Source organism: Bombina bombina, chromosome 3, assembly GCF_027579735.1.
Source record: "Bombina bombina isolate aBomBom1 chromosome 3, aBomBom1.pri, whole genome shotgun sequence".
In the NCBI taxonomy this organism is placed as follows: Eukaryota; Metazoa; Chordata; class Amphibia; order Anura; family Bombinatoridae; genus Bombina; species Bombina bombina.
This window is the reverse complement of record NC_069501.1, coordinates 902,686,780-902,698,796: the sequence shown is the minus strand read 5'-3', so window position 1 is coordinate 902,698,796 and position 12,017 is coordinate 902,686,780. Positions and strand designations below refer to the sequence as shown.

The 12,017-nt window shown below is 35.6% G+C and overlaps 1 protein-coding gene across 1 annotated transcript in view; it reads left to right on the top strand.

Moving 5' to 3' along the window:
• The window catches only part of PIBF1 (progesterone immunomodulatory binding factor 1), a 608,261-nt gene that overhangs the window by 50,429 nt on the left and 545,815 nt on the right, over positions 1-12,017 (top strand). Inside the window, exons 4-5 of the mRNA XM_053707928.1 lie at positions 4,160-4,358; positions 6,972-7,091. Coding sequence (XP_053563903.1) covers positions 4,160-4,358; positions 6,972-7,091 — 319 coding nt within the window. The remainder of the gene's footprint in view (positions 1-4,159; positions 4,359-6,971; positions 7,092-12,017) is intronic.

The following is a 12,017-nucleotide window of genomic DNA, read 5'->3' as shown; positions in this document are numbered from 1 at the left end:
AATGCACATTTGTGAGACGGAGACAGCGGGTGGGACCGCTGAATACGTCACAAGTAGAAGAACACGGAAATAGGGCTTGGGAGGAGTCGGGAGCAAAACGGTAGGGAATTTATATATATATATATATATATATACACACACACACAAACAAAAAGGTATTGGCGCACATCCATTTAAAAAAAAAATATATATATAATATATATATATATATATATATATATATATATATATATATATATATATATATATATATATATATATTATAGGGATAATTATAGCAATAATCAAAAAAGAAACTTAGCGACTGCATTAAGGTTATAATGAGAAATAAAAGATTGAGTTCAATACCTGATAGCTTTACCATCACTTTAGAGAGTTGAGCAGATGTCTATAAAACAGAAACTTCTGGTAGTCTATCCACTACTAATTGGGAAGAAAGTTTAATAATAGGAAAAGAAAAATAAATAAATTACAAAACAAATATATTAACACAACACATAGAAAGTCTGGCACTCGCTTGAAGGCACACAGCTAGATTAAAAGAAAAATGTGAGCGTTTGTTACAGCATCTGGCCAAATGTTGATAGGCCCAGAACCTCCAAACAAACTGTGATGCAGACAAGGGTGACACATACCTTTTTTTTTTTTTTTGGGTTATCTTTTTCCCTATGGGCTTTGCACCCAACTTCATCTGGGGTTAACTATCTGACTCGCTGAAAGCTGTGCAGCTGTCTGTGAGTGCTGTGGGTTTTGCGGTGACATGGGATGTGTACCCAATCTGGTTTGAGAGCCCAGTCAATTTCCGTGTTTGGTATGTGTCTATGAACATAACAAAAGGCCTGTGTCACTCTTGTTTATATTTGTTTGTTTGATTGAAGGCATTGTAAGGTTTGGGGCACAGGGAGGAAGAGACCTTGACATGGTCCTAGGCCTATCAAAGTTTGGCCAAATGCTATAACTAACTTTTCCTTTTTGCTTTTAATCTTGCTGTGTGTAAAAACAAAAACAAAAAACTCTCGGTACTTTAATCAAAAATATTATTGAGTGTTTTCTGTATCTGGATGTTAGGTGTATTTAACTGAAGAGCACCCTGGGCATAGAAGAAACTGCCTTTCTGTGACTGCTTTGTCCTATTCTGGAATACAAGCTCTGTAAAGTGAAGCGCTGTAAAGTGAGGTATACCTGTATATATATATATTTATATAGCCAGGTGGGAGAAGTGTAATTTTTTGCAATATTATAACATTTCTCTTATTTATAAATGTGTTTTAAGCTATCTGAAGCACAAATTGCATAATTTTACTCAATTGATTTAATGATAATTTGTTCAAATAACTTAAAAAAATAATATATATATGTGTGTCTGTATATATATATATATATATATATATATATATATATATGTGTATGTGTGTATTTGATAAAAAAATATATATGGGTCACTGATTTAAATATGTTTTAATAAGACTTTTGGATCCTCGTTATCTATTCACATCATAGTTGCTTTATTATAGTCCTTTCATATTCAAGAATACATGTTGTGCTGTACTCCAAAAAAACCTAATTATAATTATGACCAATGTTTCAGCCCCATTCCTGGGCCTTTTTTATGCTACTGAATACAAGGGCAAACAAACTTAAAGGGGCAGTCAACACAAAAGTTGTTATTGTTTAAAAAGATAGATTATGCCTTTACTACCCATTCCCCAACTTTGCATGTTCATATGCTTTTGTATTTGCTTTTCACATCAGGGGAAGCTAGTTCATGTGAGCCATATAGATAACATTGTGCTGATATCCGTGGATTCTAACAACACAGCACTAATTGGCTTAAATGCAAGTCAATAGATAGTCATGTGATCAGGGGGCCGTCAGAAGATGCTTAGATACAAGGTAATCACAGAGGTAAAAAGTGTATTAATATAACCATGTGTTTTGTGCAAAACTGGGGAATGGGTAATAAAGGGATTATCTATCTTTTTAAAATAATAAAGAATCATGTAGACTGTCTCTTTAAATACCAACAATTTCACAAATTCACACAAGGGTTCCCCGCTGATATCACTTCTCTTCCTCTCCTGAAAGCCAGTGTTGCTGCCACCTAGTGGACTTGAATAAAATTGCAGTATTTGCTTCAATTTTCTTATTCCTTTATTTCTTTTTGACCAGCTTGCTAAAAAAAGGAAAGAGATGCTGCACTCGGCTAAGGACAATCCCAATTAATCATTCTTCATACATTTAAATATTTGATAATATACATACTTTTAAAGAACTGTTTTATCTCCATTAAAGAAAGCATGATAAAGATAGATAGGTATTTAACCCCCTTGGTTGTACTGTATCTAATTCAAATATCCAGATTGCTTCTCTTTGTGATAATAATCTTGTCCTGTCACCCCCCTACTGTGTTGGGGGATGTGGCAAATTGGATAACACCTCAAAAAAGATGTTGGAACTCTAAAAATGTTTAGCCACTGGTTGCTCTGCCTTGCCTTTCTCCATAGCTAACCTAATACTCAGTCTGCTCACTGCCATCCTCTCTTTAAACATGAATTCTATTTTTCCGATATGGGAATTCCCACATGGGCACTTGATTAAATACGCCACACATTTTAATTCACAATTAAGTGCATACTTAATCTTATATGTCTTGCCTACTATGTGTGAAAGTGACCCCATGGATAAGGATTTCATAGATTAACCACCCACTACATTTATAAAACACCTCTCCTCTACTTGTTATACCTTCCAATTATCTATAACTGCCTTACCAAGTGTCAGTGGTATAATCAATTACTAAATTTAGCCATTCATCTTTCCTTTTAGTTTCAAGTGTGTTACTCGTCCCTGACTTCATAACGTCTTATTCACTATAACTAATCTGTTTTCTGGGATAACGCCTTTGTAAAAACCTAATGCCTCCTCTAACTTCCTACGATCTGAGGTCAATTTCTTTGCTCATAACGTCTGGGCATTGAATCTAACAGATGCCTAGGGTGGTAGCTGTTATGCCTCACTAGGGTATTCTTATCCATTGGTTTTCTATACAATCTATTTCCAATCTTCCCTTTCATCTTATATAATTCAATATCAAGAGCTCCATTTTGCCATTAATCTGATAGGGTTCAGTATATCATTCAGCTCAGTGAAAAATAAATAATTTCAACATATCCTCACTACCAGTCCACAAGAAAAATATTTTACCTATGAAGTGCTTATACTGACTTCCAAATCTCTTGAAAAGAAGATGGTTAAGTATAAACTGTTATTGATACACATGCATGTATGCATTAGCGTAATTGGGGGCCACATTAGCTTGACAAATGTGTTTAAAAATTAGGAGTCAGTAATAATATTTAGGAGCCAGGCATATTTTTAGGAGCCAGACCGTTGGATTTGTATATAGACATATGGAGAATAACCCAAAAAGTTAGGAGCCAGGGGTAAAATTCTAGGAGCCAGTGGCTACCAGGCTCCTGGGTTTGTCAAGCCCCGTATTATAGGCATATCTGTATGTTAATTCCCCCAAATCCCATTTTTTTTTATAGCTATATGGAATTAAAAGTAATATAATATATGTTAAACACATTTTTGTAACTTGACTTCAATAACTAGATGCAAAGTAAAACGGCCCTTATTGTGATGTTCTATAGCCTCAGAAAGTAAGTCACAATCTGTTTCACTGTTGTAATAAAGAAAGCACTAACTGTGGCTTACACTTAATAGAAATAATTTAAATATATATTATTCATAATTTTGCCTTTTATTTGATTTTTTCATAACTTTATTCGTGCAGTGTCCATTTCTTCCTGTTGTAGCCCTACAAGGGAGACGGGGTCTCTAAAGGTAGGCATATTTAGCTTGGTGTCCTAAATCTTCTAGTGCAACGTGAGCTGGCTTAGTGGTTCATAAATGCAAGAGAAACATGCTATCGGTTTTGTCCATGTTTAGAAGAGGACTGAATGCAACTTGTTACCAGTATGTCAGTCAGGTCTTTCATCTCCGTAAGGGCAGGGCTACACTGAGCATTTGTAAGTGCTCATTTTGCAAGAAAATATGTAAATTGTTTGCTGTTTTACACAATCTGTTTCTTTTTATGTTTACTTTGATTTAGCATATTTGTTTTTACTAAAGGAACACGGTTTCATATCCCTTTAAGGAAACATCAAGAACTTAAGAAGAAGGAGATAGAGGCCATGACCCTTAGAATGAAGCAGTCAGAAGAATTAAATAGACAGTTAAGAGAACGTGCAGGGGATATTCGCCGTAGCCTGCGTGACCTGGAATTAACAGAAGATAAATATGAAGATTTGATCTCTGTTCCTGAGGATCAACTGTCAATTTCTGAATATGTGTCTGTAAGTATTTGTTGTCAGCTCTTGGTGTATACACATGTATTGATTTATTACTTCCATTAAGAATTCTAGATCTATTCATTTTAGATAATGACTGTGGTATTCTTTAGCACCTTGTTTTATTGTTGATCACAGCTTGTTGCATATTCATAGTATTATTATATTATAGAATTTTCTTTTTACTATTCAAATAGATCATTTTGAATGTAGGTCATATGCAACAGGGTAAAAAGCATAGAAATAACGCAACGAGGTCCGTGTGAGTGCAGATTGGCTGCAACTGGACAGAAGAGGTGCACTCTGGGAAAAGCGCAGTAAACATGTTGAAAATATTTGAAGTTCATATAATCAATCTTGTTCTAAAACTGTAATGTTACTTGCTTTCCTTAGATGGCACTGTTGTTATAATAATGAATTTACAAACACCTTTCTTGGTGTGAATACTATAGCACTAACTGCATCACATTGTTTTAAAGCAAAAACACTTACGCAACATATAACTTGTAAAAATGTTTTTGTTGTGCTAATTTTCTGCCTTGTGTAACCATATTTTTATGCTATTTCTAATTTGTATGGTTTCATTAGGGTAGATGGATAAAAAAGAATATATAACCCGGGAAGCTTGTATTATCTCCTTAGGTTCTTATAATGTGATGCTGTATACCAGCACAGTTTAACTTCCTTTTCCCTAAAGTTTGCAAATTCAATCATTGTTTTTTAATGCTATACAACACCTACGTAGTGCATATTTATTAGTAGCTTAAGAAAGTGGTTGCTCTTTATCAGGTGGTTTCTTTTTAAAGGGGTGTGATGAAACCTCACATGTTCCTTTATTAGCGCTTTGGAATCTGTTGGAGCTCTACAAATAACTAATAATAATATTTAAAGGGATATAAACCCACATTTTCTTACATGATTCAGATGGAGAATACAAATTTAAGCAACTTTCTAATTTACTTCTATTATCTCATTTGCTTCATTCTCTTGGAGTCCTTTGTTGAAGAAGTATCATTGCACTACTGAGAGTTAAATGAACGCATTGGGTGAGTCAGTAACATGAGGCATATATCTTCAGCCACCAATCAGCAGCTCCTTAGACTTCCTATGTATCCTTTTCAACAAAGGATACAAGGAGAACAAAAGAAGTTAGATACTTAAAGTAATTGAAAAGTTGTTTAAAATCACATGCTCTATCTGTATCATGAAATAAAAAAATGGGTTTCATGTCCCTTTAAACTATCAAACTTGTTATCCAAAAACAATGAAAACAAAAAACTCTGGGATTGTTAAATCGTCAGAATATATTGAGAAGCTCTCACAAGAAGTAAAAATAAATATGTTCTGTGTTGTCCACAGTCTGACATGCGTATGAAGAATCTGTGTGTCAGAATGTTGTCACGATGATGAGTTTTATAGTAATGATCTTATAAAGGAAACAGGCAACCAGTATCACTTAAAAGGCTCTTGTGTCCTCAAATGAATTGCATAGTACACATGACCTCCCACAGGGTAACCTCTGTGTTTGTAGGAGAGATGGAACTGCTTGATCATACAGGTGTTTTATGGAACAGTAGATACAAGGGAACTGCAGGGAAAGCTTGTGAGGGCAGCATGGAGCCATTTAGTTACAACTAGCCACTACAAAGTTACTGCGTCTGTTAATGATAGGGCTTGGCAAATAAATATAAAGCATAGTAGCCAAAGAGGCAGACTTTTATTTAGGCCCCATTTAAGAATGTTATTTTTATGCAGAAATAACAAAACATTATGAGTAGGGTGACCATATTGCCGCTTTAAAATGGGACACATATGAAAAATACATATGTCAGGGCTGTTTTCAGGGCAGTTTAAATTAAATGTTTTGTATAAGAACCCTGAAACTGGGCAGTGATCTAATATATTGGTTTGTTACATTATCCCTTCCTTCACCACGGGCCCTATTAAAAGTTATTGTGGTTTGTAGATAACTTTGTAATTGAGCTCTAAGTAATCTAAGTTGTATTCCCACTTTTATAACTGGACTGGAGTATTATCCACATTACCTTATAACTTAATATATTGTTTGTATATAAGGGAGTAAACAAGGAATATTTCCTGTTAATTAAAAAGTGGTTACATGAATATCTGCAATATTATTCACATTTGTTAACAGCTGTTTTACCAGAACATTTTGATATCTGGAAAAGTATTGTGTACACAAATAGGTGGAGCAAAGGTAAATCTAGTGACTGAGCAATAAGTCTTATAGATGTGTGTGTCACAACTGATAAGACTTAAAGTAATGTGTAAATTATGCATGAAAACAAGTCAGTAATGCATGTGAGTGTTGTAATCCTGGAGGCTCATATAATAATCCTCTTACAATTTTTTAACATTTTATAATACTCATCATATGTTGCACACAAACAAATGAGTGTAAAGAAATCTGTATATATATATATACAGTGTGTGTATGTATGTGTGTGTGTGTGTGTGTATATATATATATATATATATATATATATTATTTTAAAGGGACATAAACTGCAAAAAGAAAATGATCTAATATGATCTAACATGTTCAATGGAAGCTGCCATGTTGTAATTAAAATTGAACCATGTTTCTTGCCATTTCAGATTCGATTTTATGAAGTCGTTCACCCATTAAGAAATAAATTGAATGATCTTCAAATAAAAAATGTGAATTTAGCCGAAGATCTGAATGGATGTAAACACCAGCTAAAGACTTTAATGGAGGTACAGTAACATAGTCTATATAGTAAATTTTTCCCAACTCAGATTAAAAAAAAACATCTGCGTGTCTTTTATAAAGTTTTATGTAAGCCAATAATGTTACATTAAAATCATAAATGTTTACTAGGTGGTAGTGCTGAGTATTATAAATAACTGTAAACAAAGTGATTAGTTACTAAGAAGATAACTAATATTACTGTTATCTGTATCATGCATGTGTCTAAAGTTTGTGTTACAATGCAGTATATATATTTGTATTTATTAAGTAAAAATGTTTTAGGTTGGAGGAAAAGTGGAAGAATATTTTACCTTATGGCTCTGTGATTTTTATGTAAATCCCTGCTTTAAAGGGCTATAATACTTTTAACTTGGCACTTTATAAACTGTTTACTCAGCGCTGAATACCACACCTCTTAGAGTTTTAGGTCTGATCCTGTTAACTCATTTACTGTGACATTTCAGGAACTTTATTAGGCCGAGGAAGGGAAACTATAGTGTTCCCAAAACAGTTTTAAGTAAACAAGTTAAAACCTGGTTTATTTTTGTGTTTATTATATTTATCCAACTTCCCTGAGAAGACTAAAGTGCACCCAATTAGACTAATATCTATTTATCATTTATCTATTACAAACATACGGCCATCACATGTAATTGTCTAGAGTCTAAAACTAGCAAGTCTAAAAGAATCTAATAAGAAAAAAAAACCAAGTGTTTTTGTTGCTGAAGACCACGATTGGGTTCTTCACATTTTCAGAAAGCTACAAAATCATTTAGCATTGTAGTTTTATTCTCTGCCATGAAACTCGAGTCCTCAATGCTCTTGTTAGCTCGGTGCTCAGAAGTTTGGACCATCCAGCATTTAGTCTATTTTTCAGCTAAAAAACTTTTTTCTCTCTAACTTTGATCTGATTCTGGCTGTCTTTATTTGTACAAAATGTTCTATTCAAGTCTTTATTTCTCTTGCATTTTGGTAAATTAGCATTACAAAGCAGATGCACTAGAAGTTGTTAGTCTGCTTCTGTTTTAGTAAATGTCCTGATTTATTTCTTTTGGTGGGTTTTATTGACCTTTGTCTTCGTCAATATTTGCCTTATGAAATGAAGTCTGAACATGGAAATTGCAGAAAGCTCCGTCTGGCAGAACATGTTTTTCGGCTTCTTGCAGATGTTTTGTAGTGTGTGGGTGTTTTTACATGTATAAGTTATTTTTTGTCAACTGTTAAAGCTATTGATTAAAAGGTCATATTTAATAAGAACTGCTAAAAATGGTATTAGATGGAAGCTTGTGTAAAAATCAAAACCGATCTGTACACCTGTCAAATGTGCTTTATATTTTAAGTCTTTGTTACACCCAAAAACTGTTCACAGTTTATGCATAGTCAATATTATAGAGTTACAAAAAACAAAGTTTCTTTCTTAAGACACAGTGAGTCCACGGATCATCAATTACTGTTGGGAATATCACTCCTGGCCAGCAGGAGGAGGCAAAGAGCACCACAGAAAAGCTGTTAAGTATCACCTCCATTCCCACAACCCCCAGTCATTCTGTTTGTCTTAGGTGCAAGAAGGAGGGCAGCCTCCTGAGAGAATACAGCTCATTCCACTAGGACGGTGTCTTCTTCTTAGGCCTTCAAGAATGAGGCCTCTGTAGAACAGAATTGTAAGGCTGTGACTTGGTCTTCATTGTACACTTTTTCTAAATTCTATAAATTTGATACTTTTGCCTCAACTGAGGCTTCTTTTGGGAGAAAGCATCTGCAGGCAGTGGTGCCTTCTGTTTACGTTGCCCGTCTTCCCCTCCCTTATCATCTGTGTCCTTGGGTATTGATTCCCAACAATAATTGATGATCCGTGGACTCACCATGTCTTAAGAAAGAAACCAAAATTTATGCTTACCTGATAAATTTATTTATTTCTTGACACGGTGAGTTCTTGGCCCTCCCTGTTTACAGACGTTTTTTTTTTTTTTATAAACCTCAGGCACCTCTGCACCTTGTGTTATTTCCTTTCTCTCCTTTTGCTTCAGTCAAATGACTGGGGGTTGTGGGAAGGGAAGTGATACTTATATACTAAAGAGCTGTGGTGCTCTTTGCCTCCTCCTGCTGGTCAGGAGTGATATTCCCAACAGTAATTTATGATCCGTGGACTCACCGTGTCAAGGAAGAAATTTTTTTATCAGGTAAGCATAAGTTTTGTTATTGTTGAAAAAGTATTGTGATAACCACAATTTTATGGTTGCCGAAATATCATAATGTTGGGGTAGATATATTGTCATATGCCACATGGTTTTAAAAAGGATTTTGGGCTATAGGAAGCAATGAGTTGCCCCCTAAATACCTTAAAAGTTACCCCAGTCCCCTTTATTGATGACTGATTTTAGATCAGCAACAGTGACATTGTTGCACAGGGGGGTGACATTACCATAATAGCGGCTGTAAAATTGTGGTTGAATCGTTTGAAAGTGTGTTTTTATATTGAACCCCCAGGTATTGTAAAGTTATACTACACTTAGCTGTCTTTTCAATTCTTTGGCTTGTTCCTATGATCAGACAGGGTTATTGTATCAAATAATCTGAAAACATAAGAACCATATATGAAAATCTGGAAGCTGTGGCTCACAGTTTCAATAATTAATCAGACTCTGATATATGTATAGTATGTATAAAAAACTGTTTAATACTTACCTATAAATCAGATTAACTTCACATACAGACATAACATATTGTCATCTCTGCTTGCAAACCTTTTATGAAAATGTTGCCCAGATAAGAAGTTACTGAGAACCCATGTGACTTGTGTTTTGTGCTGCAAAGGCTTCATACAAGATGCTTGTTTCTCCAACATAGGTGTGTCCGGTCCACGGCGTCATCCTTACTTGTGGGATATTCTCTTCCCCAACAGGAAATGGCAAAGAGCCCAGCAAAGCTGGTCACATGATCCCTCCTAGGCTCCGCCTACCCCAGTCATTCTCTTTGCCGTTGTACAGGCAACATCTCCACGGAGATGGCTTAGAGTTTTTTAGTGTTTAACTGTAGTTTTTATTATTCAATCAAGAGTTTGTTATTTTAAAATAGTGCTGGTATGTACTATTTACTCAGAAACAGAAAAGAGATGAAGATTTCTGTTTGTATGAGGAAAATGATTTTAGCACCGTAACTAAAATCCATGGCTGTTCCACACAGGACTGTTGAGAGCAATTAACTTCAGTTGGGGGAACAGTGTGCAGTCTCTTACTGCTTGAGGTATGACACATTCTAACAAGACGATGTAATGCTGGAAGCTGTCATTTTCCCTATGGGATCCGGTAAGCCATGTTTATTAAGATAGTAAATAAGGGCTTCACAAGGGCTTATTAAGACTGTAGACTTTTTCTGGGCTAAATCGATTCATTATTAACACATATTTAGCCTTGAGGAATCATTTATTCTGGGTATTTTGATATGATTATATCGGCAGGCACTGTTTTAGACACCTTATTCTTTAGGGGCTTTCCCTAATCATAGTCAGAGCCTCATTTTCGCGCCGGTATGGCGCACTTGTTTTTGAGGACAGCATGGCATGCAGCTGCATGTGTGTGGAGCTCTGATACATAGAAAAGTCTTTCTGAAGGCATCATTTGGTATCGTATTCCCCTTTGGGCTTGGTTGGGTCTCAGCAAAGCAGATTCCAGGGACTGTAAAGGGGTTAAATATAAAAACGGCTCCGGTTCCGTTATTTTAAGGGTTAAAGCTTCCAAATTTGGTGTGCAATACTTTTAAGGCTTTAAGACACTGTGGTGAAATTTTGGTGAATTTTGAACAATTCCTTCATACTTTTTCGCAATTGCAATAATAAAGTGTGTTTAGTTTAAAATTTAAAGTGACAGTAACGGTTTTATTTTAAAACGTTTTTTGTGCTTTGTTATCAAGTTTATGCCTGTTTAACATGTCTGAACTACCAGATAGATTGTGTTCTGACTGTGGGGAAACCAAGGTTCCTTCTCATTTAACTATATGTATTTTATGTCATAAAAAAATTTAGTAAAAATGATGCCCAAGATGATTCCTCAAGTGAGGGGAGTAAGCATGGTACTGCATCATCCCCTCCTTCGTCTACACCAGTCTTGCCCATACAGGAGGCCCCTAGTACAATACTCCTTACTATGCAACATTTAACGGCTGTAATGGATAATTCTATCAAAAACATTTTAGCCAATATGCCCACTTATCAGCGAAAGCGCGACTGCTCTGTTTTAGAAAATTCTGTAGAGCATGAGAACGCTGATGATATGGTTTCTGAAGGGCCCCTACACCAGTCTGAGGGGGCCAGGGAGGTTTTGTCTGAGGGAGAAATTTCAGATTCAGGAAACATTTCTCAACAAGCTGAACCTGATGTGATTACTTTTAAATTTAAGTTGGAACATCTCCGCGCTCTGCTTAGGGAGGTGTTATCCAATTTGGATGATTGTGATTATCTGGTCATTCCAGAACCACTATGTAAAATGGAAAAGTTCTTAGAGGCCCCGGGGCCCCCCGAAGCTTTTCCTATATCCAAGCGGGTGGCGTACATTGTTAGTAAAGAATGGGACAGGCCCGGTATACCTTTAGTACCTCCCCCCATATTTATAAAATTGTTTTCCTATAGTCGACCCCAGAAAGGACTGATGGCAGACAGTCCCCAAGGTCGAGGGGGCGGTTTCTACTCTACACAAGCGCACCACTATACCCATAGAAGATAGTTGTGCTTTCCAAGATCCTATGGATAAAAAATTAGAAGGTCTGCTAAAGATGTTTGTTCAGCAAGGTTCCCTTCTACAACCAATTGCATGCATTGTCCCTGTCACTGCAGCCGCGTGTTTCTAGTTTGATGAGCTAGGAAAGGCGATTATTAGTAATTCTTCTTCTTATGAGGAGATTATGGACAGAATTCGTGCTCTTAAATTGGCTAATTC